The sequence below is a fragment of the Castanea sativa genome, chromosome 3 (genome assembly GCF_040712315.1).
Source record: "Castanea sativa cultivar Marrone di Chiusa Pesio chromosome 3, ASM4071231v1".
NCBI classification, from domain to species: Eukaryota; Viridiplantae; Streptophyta; class Magnoliopsida; order Fagales; family Fagaceae; genus Castanea; species Castanea sativa.
In genome coordinates, this window is record NC_134015.1 from 54,097,334 (window position 1) to 54,120,421 (window position 23,088).

Consider the following 23,088-nt stretch of genomic DNA (forward strand, 5'->3'; position numbering starts at 1 on the left):
AGAAAAATAAAATTTTCATTATAGAAATCAAGTCTGTGAGTCCTGATTCATATTTTGAGGGTTACTATCAATGATTTTATACTGAGCGAGGTGCTTCGCAGTTTTTATAAAAATTTCTCTAAGAACCTTTGTTAAATAGAAAATCCTAACTGGTCGATCGTTACGACCTTTGGGAGCATGGTACAAAAATACAGAGAATGTTTAACCATGGAATAAAAATAAGGAACCAAGCCAACAAAAACTTAGGCATACACGTCCAAACAAAAAAAATTATGCACAAAGGGTTCATCCTATTACTTTAATTTAGTAGCTTTCCTTCTTTGTCATTTGAGTTACAGCTTATTGGCTTTTTCCAATTACCTTCGTCTATCGCCTTTAGGGTGCAATCTTTAGAAGCAACTGCCACATTAACACCTTCAGCACCTGTATATAGAGAACAACTTTAACATTGATAGTGAAAAATAGTTACTGAAACCTTGACCATTAGAAGGAAGCAAATATTTCCATATTGGCGAATAAAGGATAGATGAAAAACCTATCTTAAGAAACAAGTTGGATTAAAAAATGTATGAAATTATTACTAAATTAATTCAGAGATACAAAGTTTTTAAACAATTCAAGGCAGAGAGGTCCCAAGTTCAGGTACAACAACAGTTACTTTTGACATTTCTGGGAAGTAAGAAGCAATTTAGATTATCAATCACTGTATTTGGTACATAATAAGTAATTTAGGTTATCAATATTTTGCATATTTTAACTTTCTAACAATGGGGAAGAAATACCCTTTCTTTATCTCATTTTAGGCTTTTTTTTTTTTTTTTTTGATAAGTAACGAAAAATATATATTAGAGAAGAACACAGCCCCGTACATAGGAAATGTACTAAAGAGGCAAAAACATCAGGAAACTAAATTACAATGATCAAGCAAAATAGGAAGGGAAAGACAAGGAAAAGATGGTAAAACTAAACACCATTCGAGAAGAGTAAAAAAGAAAAAAAGAATTAAACTCAAGAATGGATCGTTCGCAACCCTCAAATCTTCTAGAATTCCATTCCTGCTAGATACAACACATCAAACAATGCGGCACCATCCTCCAAATCACTATATTGTGATGACGCCTGAAATTGCAAGCCCAATAATCCAACAAATCCACTACCTTTTGCGGCATCGCCCAACAAATACCAAACAAGCTAACCATACTCCACGTCTCATATGCTATAGGATAGTGAAGGAGGAGATGATCTACAGATTCCCCACACCTTTTGCACATATAACACCACTCAAGAACAACAAAATGTCTCTTCCGAAGATTATCAATAGTAAGAATTTTGCCTAGAGCAGCAGTCCAAGAGAAAAAAGCAACCCAAGGGGAACCTTCGATTGCCATATCATTTTCCAAGGGAAAGGACTGGCAGTGGAGGGGGAAGGGAGTGATAATACCCACTCACCTCGAAACCTCGCTTGCTGGCTAGCTTCCAACAAAGCTTGTCAGAACCTACACCCTGCACCTTTGTGGAATAGATCAAAACCATACACGAATCCAACGATTGTGACTCTTGATCATTCACTAAACGGCAAAATTGTAGGTCCCAAAAAATTCTCCCATTTGCATAGCACATAACCTTAGAGACCGAAGCATCCCTTGTCCTACTAATATTGTATAAATCTAGAAACGCCTCCTTGAGAGGACAATCCCCACACCACACATCATCCCAAAATTTCACACGAGTACCATCACCTACCTCATACTGAAGGAACTTGGAAAAATTCAGCCAACCACTTCTAATGGACTTCCACATACAAATGCCATAAGCTCCGGACACAGATTTTGTACACCAACCACCCCAATTATTCCCATACTTCGCCCCAATGACCATTCTCCAAAGGACATCATTCTCCACACCATAACGCCACAACCATTTAGGCTTCTTATAAACATCATTTTCCTCTTTCAGTAACAACATTGCCACCTTAGCAAAAGCAGTCCCCATTAATCAAAATTCCTAAGAAAATCTAAACATCCCCATAAAGTATATATTAATCTCCAAAAGGAATATAAGCAAAGCACTTACCAATAGGACTACTATTTTAATAGGAAATTTCTTCCTCAAAGCCAAAGCTTATCTAAAAAAATTTAGTGAAATCCAGAGGAAATCAAATACAACCCATACCCATGTAATGGTAATGATTATAGCAAATTTGTATTTCTATTGTTATTACAGTGCATAATGGTATGTTTATTATTTTCCATACCTTCTGTTGTTTAGTTTGTGAAGTTTATTTAATACTTATCCTTCTAAATTGCATTACACGGGGTATGTACAATCAAATTTAAATCTAGCTAAGCATTAGAACACAATCAATGATTTAAGAAAAAGAAAAAAAATGTTGGTATTGTTTCTTGGTTCTCTCTGTTTGCTATTTCACATAAACAATGCTTGGGCACAATCTCCAGTTAAGATATCTATCATTCATGGATTCGGATAGAAGTTTGGATACAAAGTAACTTTTAGTAAGGAAACATGGTTCTATTAACCTCAACAGAAAATTGCAAGTCCTTTCTAGAGATCACAGCAAAGTAGGACAAAATGTGAAAAACTTGAGAGAGAGAGAGAGAGAGAGAGAGAGAAAAACTAACAATTAGATAAAAAGGTAGATTCAATGCTAAAGTATGATAAACCTATACCAGTTTTCTATATTACACAAACAATGCTTGGGACACAATTCCAGTTAAGATTTCATTGGTGGATTCACATTGAAGTTGAGATACAAAATAACTTTCAGTAACACTTTGAGGGAGCAGATAACACATGCCACTAACCTAAATCTTCAACTTGTAGTACAACTTTAAACAATGAATAATTCTTCGACTTTCAATTCCAAATTCATTGAAAACCAGTACCAAAACAATAATTAAGCTCCACAAAGTTACACAACACTCCAAATCATCACACCAGTATATCTTAAACCCAGTAAAAGAAAACAGAAATTACATAAATATTTACCAAGCATTTACCATCTAAGCACTCTAAATTATTACACACTCGAGCTGACCCAATACAGACTATTGCGTGCTAAACCAAATTAAACAACTCCAACACCACCAATATAAATAAGAACATGAAATATAAAGAAAATTTCCAATACCAATAGCAGGAAAAACAAAGAGAAAGTAACCATAGCACAGAACGGATACTCACAATGTGGATCATGTGGTCGTGAGAGATGCAGAAAATGGACATTGTACTTGAAAATGAAGCAAAACATATCTAAGAAATTCATGGTCATGACATAGGATATAGTACAGACATTCTGGATGAGAAGAGTCAAACCAAGGAGAACATTTAGCCAAACGTATAGAAGAGAAAAAAACAAACTACAGATATCCATCTAACACAATTAATAAAAAAGTAAAAAACAAGAAGGATTCCTCTTATCAATCACAATAAGGATAAAGAGCATCAGTGATTAGATTGCTCGTTGTAAACTCTCTTCTTACCAAAGACTATCATTTAACACTTTCCAGAGGAAAATAAGCAGTTTGAGAAAGGATTTAAGCTTCCATAGGTCAGTGCACATTTAAGAACTATATCTCAGAGTTCTGCTCCTTCCATATAAGCATTCACTATAGAGAAGCCAGTAGGCTTGGTTGACAGAAAAAAGACCTGACTGATTCATTGGACCTAATCGGTCTTAACTGCACTTCCCGACGTACGATTTAGCTCCTTCTAAATGACAGAGTTGGCTACATCAAATGCATATCAATTTCTCACTAATGCACAATTTCATTGTGCAGTAGATTGGTCGAAAAAAATAAAAAGCCCTTGTAATATATGGATAATTTCCCCAATACACATTAGATCTTACATTAACCCAAAAGTCATAGTTATTAAGAATTGAGTTCCCATTTCTTACCAGCCATTCAGCTTCTGTGAGCATAGATAATCCCATTGCTTTTTTTTTTTTTTTATAAGCCGAAAACATAACTCAAATCCGTATACCTATGAAAGTACAAGATGTAACTGACACCCACAACAAACCCACTAAGTTTTCCCGCGTACAGACAATATAATAATATGGGGGCAAAAATTAGACATCTTCATGGCTCTCTAACAGACTCCTGAAATTCCTAGATACATAGATGAATGCAGACAACATTACGCTGGGGGTTACATCTAAATGCCCCATATCACAACAGCAACCCTCTCCCTTGTTCCATCTAACTGTGATTCCTTCCATTACCACATAATTACGCATCGTTCAGTTTCTGTACTCAACAACAAGAATGATATAAGACAAGCAACAAAAGACAAGGTTGGATACAAGACCCCCTTCATTTCCTGGGTGGACATGGAAACCAAGAAATTAAAGGATGATTCATCTTGCGCATTCTCTTTCTTTATGATTACTCCCAATGCAACATTTCCTCCCTAGCGGACTCATGTAAAATGACTTGGAGCTTTAGTGTATTTACTCATATGTACCATCGAAGCTACCCATCGCATTTGCCCGCTTCTTCTCTCTCCAATTCTCACCCCATACTTTTGCCTCTGCCGCAGCACGTTCTCTATCTAAATCACGATTCCTTGGTGTTTCCCCTGCTCTCCCAGTACGTACGGGGCTATCTCTCTGAGATTCATGTCGCTCTAACTCATCCAAACCCAATTTTCTCCCAGAACCACCACCGGTTTCAATCCTGGCCAATGCTGTGCCAGTACTTGATTCCCTTGCATCTCTCTTTCTGAAATCAGGTGAATTTTTATGAGTAGAAGGGGAACCAAGCCACCCACGATCTTCTGGGCTATCCAACCCATCTGCCATGCCCCTCCTTTCATCCCTGCTCCTAGGAGTAGATGGACCAACTCTGTTATTTTGAGCGGCCACGGCAATTGGGTCATATGTTTGGGAGGCTAAATATGTGAGAGCAGTCACAACATCCCCTATTAGAGGCCTGGTAGCAGTTTGTTCCTGCAAACACATGGCTGCAACTGCAAGAGCTTGGTAGAGTCCTCGCATCGGATAACGACCTTTCAGTAGTGGATCAACCATTTTGGAAAATTTTCTACTATCCTTGAAAAGTGGTTGTGCCCAAGCAACAAGATTATGCTCTCCAGGAGCTCGTGTATTATCAATTACCTTGCGCCCTGTTATAAGTTCAAGAAAGACAACTCCAAAACTATGGACATCAGACTTTAGAGTGAGTTGACCTGTCATAGCATATTCCGGAGCACAATACCCATATGTCCCCATGACACGTGTGGACACATGAGTCTTATCACCAAAAGGACCTAGTTTTCGAAGTCCAAAATCTGATAGCTTAGGGTGATATCCCTCATCAAGAAGGATGTTGGATGATTTTAAGTCTCTGTATATGACAGGAGGATTTGCTTTATCATGCAAATATTCCAACCCCTTAGCTGCACCTGCTGCAATCTTCATCCTTGTATTCCAGTCCAGGGGCTCCTTGTCCAGTGGAATATCATGTAAATGATCCTCCAAGGACCCCAATGGCATAAACTCGTAAACAAGGAGGCGTTGGTCTCCATCAGCACAATAACCGATCAAGTTGACAAGGTTTGGGTGGTGTAAGAGGCTAAGCATGAGAACCTCCACTAAAAATTCTCGATTTCCTTGTAAACCATTTCTGTCAAAGCTGTTTCACAGCAACTACCTGTCCAGTGCTCTCCAACTGACCTTTATAAACATGACCAAAACCACCTTCACCCAGTAAACTTTCTGGCCTAAAGTTCTTTGTTGCCGTTGCAAGTTCCCGAAATGTAAATGTTTGTGCTGCAACATGTGTTGTTGGTCCATCTTTTGGAATAGCTGTTGGTCCATCACAATTTTCTTTTCACTTCTTATAGACAAGAAAACTTCCTAGAAAGTAGTGTGAATCTGCACCCAACCTCTTTTTCAAGATGTGATAGTAATTTGTTTCTAATTTCCATGGGTTGGTAAGAAGTCATTGTATCAATATTATAATTGTAAGTTCAATGCATAATACATATATACAATTTTTAAAAGCCTTTTTTTGTCTTTTGACATGTTAGAACTTGAACAGGGGTGCACCTTGTGACACTTTGTTTTCAGGTTTTGAAGTCCTTAATAACAAATAAAATTTCTCTTGGGCATGTGTAGTCAAGTTTATTGTTTGTGAACTCTCTTGAAATAGTTTGAATGATGCTATGAAAGACTCTCAGTCCTTCAGCTCCTCTACACCCCACCCAAAAAAAAAAAAGAGAAGCAGAAAGCTTTCAACAATTACTTTTCATCTATTAAAATTAATTCTTAAAATACACCCACATACAGTTTTATGAAAATATATGTGTGTGTGTGTGTGTGTGTGTGTGTGTTTGTGTGCGTGTGTGCTTGCTACCAGTTTTCTTATAATCAATCTGTGTTTCTCTAAGTTGTGAACAGTGTTTACCAACCTGAATCACAGCCAAAATTTGTAACAAAAATCTTGCAATGGGTAAATCGGAACTTTTGCATTGGATTACAGAAGGTATACTTCTTGTTCTCATCAAATATGTTGTTTATGCAAAAAGTTGAATTGAGGCGAGTTCTTAATGGACAAATGTCTATGGATATTATTTACCTGAGGACAAGCATGCCAAAAGACAATTCTTTGAGTACTTGAAAGGTTTTTCATTTCCTCCAACTTGAAGGAAACAGTGTGTCTCATCCTGCATTTGTAATGCAGGGTTAAGCCGAGTCTGGGTCTAAGTGACTTCATCAATGAGTAGAGAAGGAGCTTCAAGTTTACCTCAGTGTAGAGGGCTCATCGCAAAATTTGCTAGACTGCCCTTGTCTTCAGTTCACAGTATGCCATGAAGTTTGAGATGCTTATAGCTCATAACCTTCTGCAGAATTCACAAACTGGGTTAACCTATTAAATGCTGATTTTCATTTTCCAACTATCTTTTCTACTTGCGTAAGACTGACTTGAAATTGAAGATTTCCCGTTAATGCTTGTCTTGTATCTAATGGCAATAGGGTGACTCGAACTACTTTGAAAATTTAGTTTGACCTTTAGAAAAGTGGCTAAAAAATGCGGACAGATGATTCTAAAGGATAAAAAGATCATCTTAAATGCAAAAACTTAAAGGAAAAAAAGAGTTATAGTAGCCGCTACTGTTGCTATGCCAACAATAATGAAATCATGGCCCTGTGATCCTTACTATATCAAATATTCCTAATTAATAGAGAGAGAGAGAACAAAAAAAATATTAAAGATCTATGCTTTTAGATTATATCTTTGAAAATCAGCTCTTCAACCAGTCAAATATGAACTATATTCTTCTAGAGACCCAACCAAAGATATTAAAATACACAACCTTTCTAATTTTTGGTTAGCATGTCTTAAATGACCAGCTAACCTGGTAAATTAGTATAGACCATTCAGGTGTGATGCTGTAATGCTAATGCAAATCATTTACGATTTATCTCAAACAATCTTGTACACAGCCAACAAAATTAATGTAGCTTCTAAAATTCAAAATGATACACATTTTCTACAAAAGTCAGGATTCTAGGCGATTGGTGTACATAATTTTTTAAATCAAGAAACTAATTAAGTCCAAACGAATGAATAAAACTAGGAAACAATTGCAAGATCTTTCCTCACCATGGTAAGCTAAGCAGAAATTATGCATCTCAATTTGAAAAATTAGATTGAAAAAAACACAAAATCATACCAGACAGAGCTCACATCCAAGGCAAAAGGAAATCTGGGGCCTGCCAGTGACTTCAACCACGACCATCCTAGTCAACTGCATTAACAAAAAAATAAGACCAAGTAACCAAATTACAATTTTTAAGTTCAGAAACTTATTCAGTACCTTTTTTTTTTTATTATAGAAACACAATAAATACTTATAAGTTGATATGATTTCCATTGCCATTGTGTAACAGATGCAAATGAAACAGTGCTACCAAAAATGGAAACATACCTTGGCATCAAATGCAAAAAGAAACGAGTCAGAAACGACTGAGGAGAAACAGTTTCAATGTGATTTTTTTATTGAGGCATATTTCTTCAGTGTTCATCAACGTGTCCTCTGTTTCTTCGACCCCCAACCTTTTATAGAATACCCATAATCATGTCCTCTGTTTCTTCGTCCCCCAACCTTTTATAGAACACCCATAATTAACAGCATCATCTTCTTGAGGAGGACAGGTGCATTCTACGTGGACCCCCCACATTTTTATAGAATAACAGGTGTCATCTCACTCATATCAGGTGCATTCTACGTGGACCCCCACATTTTTATAGAATAACAGGTGTCATCTAAGTCATATCTAATGGAAACCTTAACAAGATTCTGGTCAGTTGGATTTGATTCATTCAAATGCCTCTGCAGCAGAGACCATTGAGTTAGAGAAAATAAATATTGTGAACGAGAATATTGTGTATCTCCCCCTAGATGAATAGACTCATATTCAGGAATTTCATAACCATTGATGGAAATTTCAACAAAGCCATCAAAGCCCTCTGGTCCAGGAACAATACAGACAACCAATTTTGGAAAATTGCGACCAACAAAGAAAAATATGGAGTTATCAACACTTTGATGATTAAACCATTTCAGCATCTGAGTTCCCGAAAAAGTAATAGCACAATCAAAGCCATCAAAGCCCTCTCCCCAAAAATCAACCCATTCAGTAGCCTTAGTTTCAGATGGCAAATTATTGGAGAACTGCAGATCCATTGATATGTTGCTCTTGCCCTACCACATACTCTATTTGGTAAAATCCCAATAATTCCTATTACCTGCATGCAATTAGAAATTTCAATATTTTTCATTTAGCAAATCTCGTAAAGTATTTAGATAAAGTAACAAAAAATGTTTCTTTATATATATCTTAAAGAAAGAGAGAGACCTGATTAAATAGCCTGCTTGGTGAGGTATTCAACAACATGGAATTATTCACATAAACCCTACCTAGTGGTTGTGGAATTCCTTGAATTTCACGAAGAAGCTTGCAATCCGTAGCATAAAGTTGTTTTAATTTGGGAAATCTGCTAATGCTTTTAGGGATGGTAACAATATTGGTAGAACATAGAGTTATAATTTCCAATGCAAGGAAGTAATCAGGCTTCATCAAAAGATCTAATTCAATTATGCCTTCATATTCATGGAAATCCAGCCACCACATGTTCACAAACCCATATCCTGAGGAGCCATCAAAAGAATTGCACGTCGGTCTCAATTTGCCAGTAGGAGTCGCCAATTCCTGAAGCTGTTGCAATTTATAAATGCTATCTGGAAGATCCCCAAGGTTTTTGCAACCAAAAAGGTTTAATTTGTCAAGCTTAGTGAGATGCTCGATTGATGAAGGCACTTCTCTAATACCACTCCCTTCTAATTCGAAGGTATTTAAACATTCCATTTCTAGATGAAAATTAGGGAGCTTCTCAAGGCTTGAGCAGCCAGAAAGAATATAAAGATAAAGAGATTTCAACCTGAGCTGGCTTGGAAGAATTTGAAGTTTTCTACAACCATTGAGAACCCATGTTGTAAGCTTTTCAAGAGATCCAAAGCATTCATCAATCTCAACTAAATTTTCACAACCTGAGAGGTCCAAATACTCTAAATTTGGGGCCCGTAATTCAGTTAATTTAACTAAATTTTCACAACCATAAACTCTCTAAATTTGGGGCCCATAATTTAGGTAATTTCGTAATAAATTCACAACCACTGAGATCAATATCTGTCAAATTTTCTAACCGGCGCTCCTGTAGGGAAAAAAAAAATTCAAAAGTTAACTACAACAAAATTTAAAATAAAAAATTTAACAAAAATCCCAATTTAAAAATATACATAATCATAATTAGCTTTGGCAATCTAAAGCGTCTACGTGGCATCTCAATAGCAACAAGTTGTTCAGGAAAATATTCGGATAGCTAGTGAAAAGGATAATTAGGCCACTTTAAAAATTTTAGACTGTGGGGAAGAAATTCAAGTGGTTCATAAATATGCAAATTCTCAACTATTAGAAATTTGAGATTTTTCATCTTTTTGAAAGCTTCCGTGTGTAGTTGCACTTTTACCGGTTGGGGCAAATGCAACATTATGCCTCAAATTTTTTCTGATCCCTAATGGGAGAAGCATCAAGTCAACTCATAATAGAATTTTCCAAATGTATAATGATTTTAAAATTTTAAGCAAAAATAATAGTGATGAACTAACATTTTAAAAAATGTTAGAAAGAAAAAAAAAATGAAAGAAAAATACAATACATCTACCTAGTGAAAAAGAAAAAAAAATAAAGAGAAAAATTCTACATAATCAACTTACTGTGTTATTTTTCAGTACATGAAGGACATCATCCTTGAGGCACAACCTACTACGACTACCAGGCTATTCAGGGGACTGGCTATGAGCAATTTGCCTACCTAATTGTTGCAGTAAATCATGCATCCACAAATATACCCCGAAGATGGTTATGAGAGATTTTTCCACAAGTACATCTATATCAATGCTTGGCTTGTAACAGGGAGTTTGTAGTATATTTGTTACATGAGAAGAAACAAGCAATATCTAAAAATATTTTTTTCTCTGTTTCTTCCAAGCCATCAAAACTTATTTAGAGTGTATCCAGAATTTTTTTTTTGAGGAGCTTCTTCTAGTCTACCTAAGGCACTTTCCCATGCATCAGAACTTCTACGTTTCAAGAAGGAACCCAAAACTTCAAGAGCCAAAGGAAGGCCTTGAGCATAACATATCGCTTTCTTGGACAACTCCACATAACCTTCTGAAGGATGGTCTTTCTTGAAGGCTTTTCGACTAAATAGCTGAAGAGCTTCATCACTATTCAATTCCTTAGCCTTGTATATTTCAGCATCAGCCACATCATGTTTGATCAATAGATGTTGATCTCTTGTTGTTATAATGACTCTACTCCCTCGACCAAACCAACCTCGCTCGCCTGCTAATGCTTCTAACTGATCAAGTTGATCCACATCATCAAGAATGATAAGAACACTTTTATAACATAATCTTTTCTCTATCACATTACTTCCCCATTGAACATCTGAAAAATGAATATTTCTTTCAATCAAGATATCAGAAAGAAGCTGTTTCTGAAAATGAACTAAACCATGTTTTTCACATTCTTCTCTAACATTAGCTAGAAAGCTGCTGCCTTCAAAATGATGACGAAATCTATCATAAACAACTCTTGCTAGAGTTGTTTTACCCAATCCCCCCATTCCACAAATCCCTATAAAGCGAACATCATTCAACCCCATGCCTAATAAATTCATCAGTTCCCCCATTCGAGAGTTTATTCCAACAAAATCCTTGTGAACAATTGAGTATGTATAAGTCAATTTATCCAATATCTTTTTAACTATTTCTTCAACAACTTTTGCCTCATGTCTGCAACGAATGTAGGACAATAATTTTGTTGAGTTAGCAAATGGCATAAAGATAGAAAATATTCAGCAAATCAGTTGCCCTTGCTTATCAAAGCATTCCTACACACGCACACATAAATGTGATCTGAGTAGTGGTCTCATAAAAAAAAAATCTACATGGTGGTATTGGGTGAGAATGGTTAAAATATGCCAACATCCTTAAATATGAAATTAATAACCTTCAATAAAGCTTTTGAAATTGAAAATATAGTTGCAGTTATTCCTGGATTTTGTCATCACAACATCTCAAAATTAGACCAGGCAGAATGGGACTTGAGCTCATTAACCTGCTTAAACTTGAAGAAAAAAATATATAAATATGGGTCGGGTTTTTTTGGACACATAAAAAGACGAGTCAATTCAATCTTGTGAAAGTCCGGGTCAGGTCAACTTGCAGGTTGACCATTTTTTAACAACACATGAACTTTTCATTTTGAGTCCTTTTTTGTTCTTGTCTTCCATTTTTTTTTTTTTTTGTCACTTCTACTTATTTAATTTCCTTTATAGAATAGTCATAGTTATTAAAAAATATAGTTCTTTATTGACATGTGTTTATTGAATACTAATTTATATTAAAATTGTATATTGGAGTTGAAAATATTGACAATATTACTCACCAACTTGGTGTACAATTCTCAAGTAAATTGAGATGTAATTCATATTAATTATTTACTTATTTTTCTTTTCCCCAATATGTTATATTTTATTCGTAACACTTTATACATTTAGTTATCTTTGAAGATAATCTAAGTTTATTTTATATTTTGGATGCAATAGGTGCACCTAATGAGGTCGTTAATGTGATATGGTCCAAATCTAGTGCTTGTTTTTCTGGTCTTGTGTAATGATGATAAGATTAGTAAACAAGTTTGGACCATATAACTTTAAATATTTATGTATTATTTAATTTGGACTATGTTCATTTATGATTTTATGTATTATTCAACTTTGTCAAAAAAAAATGATTTTATATGTTATTCAACATTTATTTTTAAGTGATTTTGTTTGTAAGTTCTCTTATTTGTTATAAAAGGAAGAGAAGATAGAATGATTGATTTTTTTCATTTTATATATATTTTTTAATGTGAAAAGATACGGGTGATATCGGGTCGACCTAGCCCTCAAAAGACTGGGTTAGAGTCATAGGTTTTGTGACCCATTTAGGACAACTATTTCTAACCCGAAACCAATTTGACCCAAACTCAACTAGGTTGAACCCAAACCTGATCAACCCACCTCGTTTGCCAGGTCTAGTAAAATAATATATAAAAAGGATGGGTTCAAATTACATGTTATATGGTTTTACAAGAGTTAAACATTTTCTAAACCCTACATTCGTATAATAGATTTATCAAAATTTAATAGATGAAAATTCATTATTTGTCATATTATAAAAGAAGACTAAATTACAATTTGCATCATCTAACTTTGACCAAAATTCAATTCATTTCTCTAACTTCACTTCCATTCAATTGAGTCCTCTAAATTTTAAATTTTCAAATTTATTCAATTAAGGTCTTCAATTAGGCTTCGTTTGGGAGTTCATAGGAGAATGAAATGGAATGGAAATGAATAATCATAAAGAAATGGAAATGAATGGAATGTATTTATGTAAGGGAAAAGAAATGATTGAAATTGAATTAAGTAACCTTGTTTGGATATTTTAAAATAAAGGAATGGAAATGAATGGAATGTAAGTAACCTTGTTTGGGAGTAACATAAAAGGAAAGAAACGGAATCATTTTATGAAAATATTACGATTAGGCCCTTATTTCAAAATAAATGGCTAAATATATAGGAGTATTTTAAGAGTTTTAGCAAAAAATTAGAATGATTACATTCCCTCCATTAAAACTCTCTCAAATAAAGAAAGGGAAGAATATTCTAAAATTAATTTTTTTCATTCATTTTCATTTAATTTTATTTCATCCTCATAAACGAGTGCTTAAGATCATATTATTATTGTCCCCAAAAACATTTTTTAGAATTAAAAAATCTAAAAAACTAATACAAACTTTTTAAAATGCAGGTGACATCTACGTGATGAAGGTGGTGGACAAAGAGGCCTTGGTGAAGAAGAAGAAGAAGGTGCAGAGAGTGGAGATGGAGAGGAAGATGCTGGACCATCCATCCTTTTTTGCCTAAGCTCCACGCCGAGTTTGAAGCCTTGCATCTCTGTTGCATTGTCATGGAGTGTTGCTCCGGCAGTGACTAGCATCCCTTGTGCCACAAACAAATTGTCGGTGACGAAGAAGGGTGTAATGTGTGGAAGTTGTTTGTTTGTTAGGAGAATTATGGAAAGGTAAAGAAAAGTTGTTTCAGAAAAAATATTGTACTGAAAATTTGTTGGAGTTTTTTTTTTTTTTTTGGGGGGGGTTAAATATGTATAAATTTTTGTTGTATTTATGCATTCTAGATGAGATTTTAAAAAAAATTTCCTTTCCTTTTTCCCTCTAATTTGGAAAAGAAAAGATAAATATTTTTTCCCTGATTTATAAAATTTTTAGTTAAAAATTTTCAAAATAACAAAACCACATATTACTGAGCATGAATTGTAATTTAACCTATAAAAATGAGCTATTATTTTGTGTAATTTTGTCTGTATGTTAATTTGGGTCAAAAAATGTAAAAGTGAGTCTTTATACAGACATATCTTTTTTGTAGCATAAGCAATAAGAATGTAGGGCAAGTTTAATACTATAATGGGCCCAAGCCCAGTAAGCTAACATGTATACACTAGCAACTGACATGGATCATCAATCCTCACAAATCTAAAGTAATCGTTTAGGTAATTTATTAAACAAAAAAAAAAAATTTGATTGATAAAGAAAATAAGTGTAGATGTAAGTTATAGCTTTTTTTTTGGTAATTGGTTTCAATTTCTTATTTGAGCCTAGTATTAGAGTGTTTTTTTTTTTTTTTGGTACAGCACCTAGTAGTATTGGAATTAGTATGAAGTCATTGTTATGTTCAAACTACATCATAATTTAAATCTGACTATAATATGTAGTAAACATATAATTTTTTTTGAGAAGATGTAAAACATATAATTTGAATGCTTAAAAGTGAGATGAAAAATAAATTAACTTGGAAGTATTAATAGTATGGTCATATATTCAAAAACTTTTAAATGTTCTATGTATGTCTTTGATTTTTTAAAGTCCTTTAAAAACTATATGGCAATGTACAAAACAGTTTTAAAACAACAAATAAAATTCAAAAAATTGGTTAGAAAAAATTGTGAAAACATACCATGTCATAATTTTTATGCTACAAATAAGAATTTTTTTCCTTGATTATATTGGGAGTTAAGACTAAAGTATATAGCAGTTTCAAAGAATTCTGAAAACAACAACATATAAAAATTGGCAGATTGATTAGGGGATATTGCGATAATATATCATATTATAATTTTTTTTAGATAATGACAGAAATTCAATTCAATGTGAATGTATATCATGTTATTATTTTAAGGTTACAAATAAGATTTTTTTGTGCTTTTGGAGAGTGTTATTTTCAATTAAAAATTTTAAATTAAGAATATTTTATACACACAAAACTGAAATCTTAAATTTTAAGAGAACTTGAGGGAATTTAGGGGTGGGGTTGGGGGAAATTGCGCCCACCCTGCTGGTCTGGCTCCACCCCAGATGCAACAGATAAGTTCATCACACCTCTTATAACAACACTCTTATAGAACGTAATATTCAATTATAAAAATAATGATTTGATAGAATTTCAAGAATGAGTGTCATATCTTGAAATGTTTGGGAATGAGTGTCATCTTGTGAAACCTCAAAGAATATTGGCGCATTACTTTTTAAAAAATTAAAATACTAAGAATGGGCAAGTTTAGAGGGCATGAATGGAATACTACTAGCTGTATTTTCCACAATGAATTTAGACAAGAATGACGGACTTGTGACTTGCTATCTTTAACAAATATACATAAAGTAACTTATGTGCGATCCATATAATATTTTTGACTTGTAAATTTATACGAGAAACTGAAATTCATCAAATTCCCTTTGAAGTGTAATTGATTATATACAAACTTTGCAAAAGTTACTCAATTATCAAAGTTGGAATTTGATTGACTTAAATTATCACTAGCCAGCAGAAAATCAAAAGCAAAAAGACAAGAAAAGAAAGTGATCGTATGGTCAAGTGAAGAAATTCTTACTTGTCTTGTAAATCCCATTCAGCAATACTAGCAACCTTTGTCAAAGCAGCTTTCCATCTATGTACTTCCTCTATGTTATCTTTGTAATGCTCTTCATGTTTAGCAAAGGCTTCTCCAAAAGTCTTCTTTAGATTTCCCACATCACTGGGATCTATGTAGTGGAAAACAGGCAAAACTATAAGCCTCTCCTTTTCCATGCACTCAACAATCTTTGCTAGTTCAATCAAACACCAACTCGATGAAGCGTAGTCTTGTGAGATAATGACAACAACAAATCTCGATTCTTCTATTGCTCTCAAGAGCTCTGGAGCAATAAATGTTCCTTGCTCAAGTTTTTCATCATCCCTGAATGTGAATATACCTTTCTGATTCAAAGCAGCATATAGATGGTCTGTGAAATTTTTACGGGTGTCACTGCCTCTGAAGCTAAGAAAGACATCGTATTTAAATCCAGACGTGGTAGAAGAAGAAGATGAGGATGCGCTTTTTGTGCCCATAAAAGCCATCAGATGTTAACTTGGTGATTCTTGAACTACAAAAAAAACAGATATGGATCACGTATAATGAAGCCAAAAACGGAGAGAAAGAGAGAGAGAAACCAGTCACTAGTCCGGTTTTTTAAACCCACAAAACTGGAAATTTTATTTTTGCGGGAAACCGTTCCGACCGCAGTCAAACCGTCCGGTTGTTGGAACCGTGCACAAGTTTGCCGGTTTCTTTCCCTAAACTTTTTTTTTTCTAAAAAAGCAATGGTTGTCAGGACTCAAAAGCCGAAGTTACCTCTTTTTTGCCGGATCTGTTTGTTTGGGGAGAGACTGATGAGATTGCTTGAAATAGATTAGAGGCTTTTTCCAGATCTGCTTGTTTGGAGGGCTAATAAGTGAAGTGAGAGAGATTGAGGCTGGCCTGGGTTCTGATCATGAAGTGAGGCGGAGGTAGAAAGAGAGAGATGATTAAGAAGTGAGAACTGAGAGGAAGCGGAAGAGAGAGAGAGAGAGAGAGAGAGAGAGAGGGAGAGAGAGATGTGTATAAAGATACGGCTACCCGTGATAAGCTCATCTTTCCTTCCACTATCACGAGGATTTTATGCCATTTTTCTATCCCTTTTCTTGTCTCCGACCCTTTTTCTGTCATGGTTGCCATAGATGCCGCTACCGTAAAACATAATGAGGCACAGTTTTGGTCGCGTCAGACAAGTTCGGCAACTCCTTCCTCCCGTTCCGCTCCATCCAGATCTGCTCGTGCTTCATCCGCTCCCTCCTCTTCTACGAGCGATGTGTCACTAGGAGATATCATGGCACAGCTTCATCGCATGGATGCTCACTTAGATACGCTCTCTACAGAGTTGTATCAGGTGAATGTTCGTGTTGGTCGCATTGCTAGGCGACAAGCGACCATGGGCAGCTTTGCTCTCGAGGTTTCTCCTCCACCACCTCCTGTGGCTTCCATGTCTGGGGATGATGATGGTGATGACAATGATGCTTTGGATGATGATGATGATGGAGATGCTAGCTCTACCGATGAAATGTCTACTTGACACTTTACCCTTTGTCACTCGTGACAAAAAGGGGGAGTAGTTTTGAGTTATGAGAGTAGTCATACTTAGGGGGAGAGCTTGTATAAGGACATTTTGATAGGGGGAGTGTTGAGTGCTGAGGGATGTAGTGAGGATTACTTGTATCTTTTTCTTTTCTCTACTTTAGATACATTTTCTTCTTGTACCTAGGTCTTGTGACCATTATTACATACATTGTGCTCATTTTTGTTATATATATATATATATATGATGTTGTATGTTTCTTTCACCTATCTTTACATGTGTTGTCTCTTTTCTCTCTTTATACACATGATTCTCTATTTGTATGCAATCTATTATTTCTGTTTCACACTAAGATGCCTTGATGAGTTTTGTTTAAAGTGTTTCAGAAATACAGGTTGTCAAAGTCTACTTGTCATAAACTCTCTTCTTGCAAAATTTTTCAAAAGTTTGTGTTAGAATAGATTTTATTGTATTCAACAAGTGAGTATGAGTTGAGTGATTTATGACTTCTCTCATATGTTCATTTGTTTGTTGTGGTTTTGTCACGGATTGCCAAAGGGGGAGATTGGTAGGACATATGTGTTTCACTTGTTTAGAACATATGTCATTCATTATTTATGTAATTGGCTAATCCTTTGTCAAAACGCACTTTACTTGTAATTGGGTAGATTTAGGATGAGGTTAATGCTTTAAGAAACAAGGTTTCAAGATCTAGTGTTAAAGCCAGGCAAGTCTGTCCAAGAAACAATTTGAGAAGTGCTCTTCATTAAAGCTCGACAGCTGGCTCGACAGCTGCATCTATCAAGCTTTAAGAAGCTGTTCTAGCCCCGAGGCTCGACAGTTGCTCGACAGCACCTCTAAACCTGTAGCTGTCGAGATTTAAGAAAAACAAATTCCTAGTTCTGTTTTGATTCTAATCCATGGATGTGTCTTTGGGCCTTTCTTTCTCCTAACCCTAGACATATAAAAGGATTATTCTATGGGCCGTCGAAGTGTGGCAAGTTGCACAAGCATTGAAAAATCCTTATTCATGCAAATTGTAACTTGAGACGAAGTTCTTGCCCTAGTTCATCTCTTTTGTGAAGAAGTTGTTGTGTCTTTACACCGTAGGGTTTTATAACCAAGCATCTTCTTGATCTTCATCGTATGGATGAATTGAAGAACTTTGCAGCCAACAATCTTCTCTAGTTAGTGATTGAAGTCGCGTACTGGGATCCGCGCATTTGGTTAGTCACGTACTTGGGAGTCGTGCGTCAAAAGGAGAAATTGTCACTACAGGACAAGTCCAATTGGGTATTGGGGTAAGAGTTCAACTGTAGGTTGGTGAGGTACTTGGGATTGCTTTACTTGTAATTGCTTGTTGTGATAATAGTAGAGTTTTGGGAGTGGTGACCTTAAATTCACCCGATGGGGTTTTTACGGAGTAGGTTTTCCCCATTCGTACAAATCACCGTGTTATTTATTTTCCATCGCATACTTTAGTTTATTGGTGATTTGTTTGTGCTACCACGCGTTTGCATGTTAATTTGATTAATTAATAAACTTGGCTAATTAATCAATTAATCCATCATAAGGGGTTAATACGTTTTTGGCCTATCATAATTAATACTTAAAAATAAATGCATTTATCCCTTCAGCACATAACAAGTAATATATTAATATAAATGCAAAGTTTTGATACGGTGGAAGGCTAAATGAAAAGAATTGTATTTTCTTCTTAGGAAAATAATCTTTAAAATTTATCTTAGGTAAAAAATTAGTCCATCATTTATAAAAAATTAATACATGATTTAAATGCATGTATTCTATCAATAATTTGTTTAATTACATATAGCACAAATTTATGCTACTATAGTGTTGGCTTATATATTTATTGTTAGAAATAAAGTCTACTTGGGCAATGTAAAGTTTACTTTACATGGGTGATGTATACCATTCACTCCTTATCTTATTGTTATTGTGCTCATTAATGCAATCTTATCCCTTACATGATTTGGAGAAGAGAGATATTTTGGTGAAGTCAGGGAGAGCGAGAGTGTTGATTGGGGGTTGTTCAGAGTGGAGGTGTTTGGAGATGGTGGTGTGGAGTTCTGGACAACCTACTATGGATATTAGTGTCATTGGTGGAATTCTTAGCTCTTCTAGGTATTCTTTCATCTTTTTGGATTTGGGAAAATTGGAAAATGTTTGAATTGTGGTGCAGCTAGTATTAATATTGTTGCATTGGGAATGAGTTGAGGAGGAAATTGAAATCCACTCAATTTGTTTTTTTCTTTCCCTTGATTTTGATTTTTGGTTTGGAGATGAGATCGGCAGTGGAGCAAAATGGGGGATTCGGGTTGGTTTCAGAGAGTAATGTCAAATGTGGGTGTGACCGTGTGAGTTGTGACTATGAGGAAAATTGGCCAAATTGGACAAGATCTGGACCTGATAACCTGGTCCAATCCAATTAAATAAGTAAATAAATTATAAATTACACTTCTAAAGTTTAGATTTTTTACACTGAAATTTCTCTTCATTAACAAAAGTAGCCCTTTCGTTAGTGGACTCGCCTCTATGGCCGTCAAGTGACATGCTAGTAGTTGAGACACACTCCAACTGTTAGAAAATCACTCACTGCTTAAGGTGAAACAACATTGTTTTGAGAAGGTTGACTTGACAAAAATAATTACATGTCAGGGGGCTGAAGTATGTTTTGGCTGCTTGTCACTTGATAGCCACGTAGATGAGTCCACTAACGAAAGGGCTTCTTCTGCTAACAAAGGGGAACTTCAAGGTGTAAAATTTAAATAACCCCAAACTTTAGGGATTTATTTTGCAATTCACACAAAAAAATTACACGTCAGACGGCTGGAGTGTGTCTCGGTTGCCAATGTGTCACTAGACGGCCATATAGGCAAATCCATTGACGAAGGGCTACTTTTGCTGACGAATTGGAACTTTATAATATAAAATCCAATTTTTAAAATTTTTAGCGTGTAAAATCCAAACAATTCTAAATTTTAGGGGTGTACTTTGCAATTTATCCCAAAAAAAATGTATGAGATTAGTAAAGATTTTTGGAGTAAAAAAACCCAAAAGAGCGAGTTGTTTTTAGTTTCTTTGGTCTGACCAAAACATTGAACTGGTGACATCATAAATAAACAATTAATATTTTTTAAATTATAAAAATATAAAATACAATTATAACTAATAATATATAGTTTTAAAATATACAAAAAATGTGAGTCTTCACATCTTAAATTTAGAAAAAAAATCCACAACTTATGTATAATGAGTTTAAAATTATTAAGTATCAAATAAAAAATAAAAAATAAAAAATTTGTACTAAGTTTTACTTATTATTTAATTAATATGTTAATTTCTATTGTTTATTAATATATACTAAGAGTAATGATATAGACACAATAAAAATTCTCCTTGATGCAGAAAAAATATTTAATTCAAAAATTTATTTTAAAAATGCAAATTTTTAATAGGGAAAATAATGTAGAATTTTAATTTTTTTTTGAGAAAAAATTTTAATGTATAAACAATGCAGATTTTTATATTAAAAACCGTGCAAATTTATTATGTTAAGAACAAGGTAGAAAATAAGTGTAGTGAATAGTACATAATTTTATGTAGAAATTAGTGCAGAAGAATAATGTTTTGAAAAACATATCTTTTTAACAAATTGAATCTATGAATCAAGCTTTAATCAACAAAAAAAAAATCCCAGATCTAGGATACTAGAGCATGTGGTTCTACTATTTAAAATTAAAGTGTGGAAACACATTTGTAATTAGGAAAAATCGTAATTTTAAACATGCAAACATACTATTTGAATGAAAAAACCTAGAAATATAAAAACTATGAAAAATTAAGCAAAACTTAGATCTAGCGTGATAAACAAATAAGAATTAACTAAGAACATGAAAATAAAGTATGCTTGAATCTAAAAGTTAGGGTATTAAAAATGAAGAGGTTTAGAAACCTTACATGCAATTATATCTAGGACCAAAGTGATGTAATTTTTAGTTATTATAAAAAAAAAATGTACAATTTCAATTCAACAATAAAAGTGATGCATCTTTTTCAATTTTTATTTTTATTTTTAAAAATATTTCCAATTAAATAAGTGACAACTTCATTATTAAACCCTTGACCTAGGAGAGATGATAAAAATAGCAAAACCTCCAACAAAACTCAATCCAATCCATTCATAAGGGTTATGCCAAAACCTATTAAGGGTTTGGGCCGAGCCATGGTCTCTCACATATAATAGTTCAGTTTTTACAAGCAAAACATTCTATTTAAATTATGATTCCTATTAGTTTATACTACCTATGGAGTATATTGCATCAATAAACCTCAACTAAAATAGTGTCATTTTCTCTATAGTTTGGGCAAGAATCTTTTTTTTTTTTTTTTTAAGAAAAGAAAAAATCCATTAGTTTGGAGGGATTTAACTTAATTGTTACGTTTATACAAGCCTCAATAGAGGATTATTATTTTACAAAACCCCAAAGGAGGGTTGTGTAATTTATCCCATCTATATATATATATATATATATATTAATAGACAAAGCTCAGAGAAAATCCAATTAGATTTCAAATTGGAATTCATTAGAGTCTGATTTTGAGCCACTTATCCCATTTATTTAAATTTTAAATTTTTGTACTAAGTAAATTAATTCAGCGTAAAAATTGGATTTCAATTAGAGTTAATTTTGCACCATGTGTCTCATCTAATTTAAGTTTTTTAATTTTTGTGCCATATGAGTCAGTTTAGTGTAGAAAACGAGGACTCCAATATAAATTGTAAGATTGAATTTATTCAATCATTTTGTTGGCTTTATTCCATGCCAATTTGCTTGTAATTCAGCATTTAGAAACCCTGTATTTAGGTGGGAATCATGTAAGGGTAGTGTGTGAAAGAGTGTGAAGAAAAGCTCAAGAGTGTGCACTTAAGCAAGGGCTCACGACTGGATCTCGCGACTGGTAAGTCACCAAAAGAGGCACACGTGTGAAGCATGCAGGGGGAGCTGAAGGGTCATGCCAGCTGTCGCACTACAGGCCAAAACCTCCAGCTGACCAGGCAGTTAGTTCGCAACTCAAACTCGCGACTCGTTCCAGTTGCGAGCTCGAGTCGCCAAAATACCCTGTTTGGCTGAAATCAACTTTTCACATTCCATACACAACCTACTATAAATACCCTTATACCCACATATTGTAGAGAGCTTCTAGAGAGAATTTTGAGAGAGAAACCCTAGAGAAAAACAAGATTGACTCATCCATAATCTTCATCATTTGATTCTCCAAATTCCTTTACTCTCACCCTCTCCATTGTTACATCCTTGAGAGGTACATTTAGCCAAATCCTTTTCTCACCATACTCATATCTATGAGAAGGTTATTTGGTGCTTGGGAAGCAGTTAGGAAGGGACTAATTGATATTGGTTAATGCTATGGACTATAGGGGAATCCGGTAAGCTAGAGAAGACAAAGGTTCGGCGTAACCTCATTGGAGCAAGAAGCTTGGAGGGCTTAGGTACACTGGGTAGATTAGGCTTGGAGGGTCTTCTGCTATTTATGTATCACAACTTCATTCTCTAGTGGATTATTGACTGCTTGGAGGATGGCGGTGAGGTTTTATGCCAAGGACTTTGGTTTCCTCTTCGATAACACATTGCTGTGTTGTCTTTGTGTTTGCATCTCTCTTCCCCTAATCTTTACCTTTTAATTGTTGCTGTGGTTGTGATTAATTTTGGTTTAGATTGTTTTACCAATTCTGATTTAGCTTATTGTCATATTCCACACATACATTGTTTGATAATAAGCTTGTGTTGGTAATTTGTAAATTGGGGGTCTAAACGTTAATAGGTGTTTTACACACTTTTTGAACATTCATAAATAAACCATAAAAACCTAATCATACAACTAAAAATAATTCAAAATTA

At 34.5% G+C, this 23,088-nt stretch overlaps 2 protein-coding genes across 2 annotated transcripts; both read right to left on the bottom strand.

Moving 5' to 3' along the window:
- Nucleotides 1–130: 130 nt before the first annotated feature.
- On the bottom strand, nucleotides 131–9,549 carry LOC142626902 (serine/threonine-protein kinase PBL27-like). The gene is made up of 6 exons (XM_075800619.1): nucleotides 8,947–9,549; nucleotides 7,954–8,774; nucleotides 7,699–7,773; nucleotides 6,768–6,864; nucleotides 3,202–6,687; nucleotides 131–423 (listed from the first exon to the last, which is right to left on the bottom strand). The coding sequence occupies exon 5, from the start codon at nucleotides 5,600–5,602 to the stop codon at nucleotides 4,472–4,474; it is 1,131 nt and encodes a 376-aa protein (XP_075656734.1). The 5' UTR covers nucleotides 5,603–6,687; nucleotides 6,768–6,864; nucleotides 7,699–7,773; nucleotides 7,954–8,774; nucleotides 8,947–9,549; the 3' UTR covers nucleotides 131–423; nucleotides 3,202–4,471.
- Nucleotides 5,649–16,112, bottom strand: LOC142629177 (uncharacterized). The gene is made up of 8 exons (XM_075803151.1): nucleotides 15,607–16,112; nucleotides 10,640–11,385; nucleotides 8,885–9,594; nucleotides 8,742–8,774; nucleotides 8,314–8,700; nucleotides 7,699–7,773; nucleotides 6,600–6,687; nucleotides 5,649–5,827 (listed from the first exon to the last, which is right to left on the bottom strand). Exons 1-8 carry the CDS (start codon nucleotides 16,110–16,112, stop codon nucleotides 5,649–5,651), a joined length of 2,724 nt encoding a protein of 907 aa, XP_075659266.1.
- Nucleotides 16,113–23,088: the final 6,976 nt, after the last annotated feature.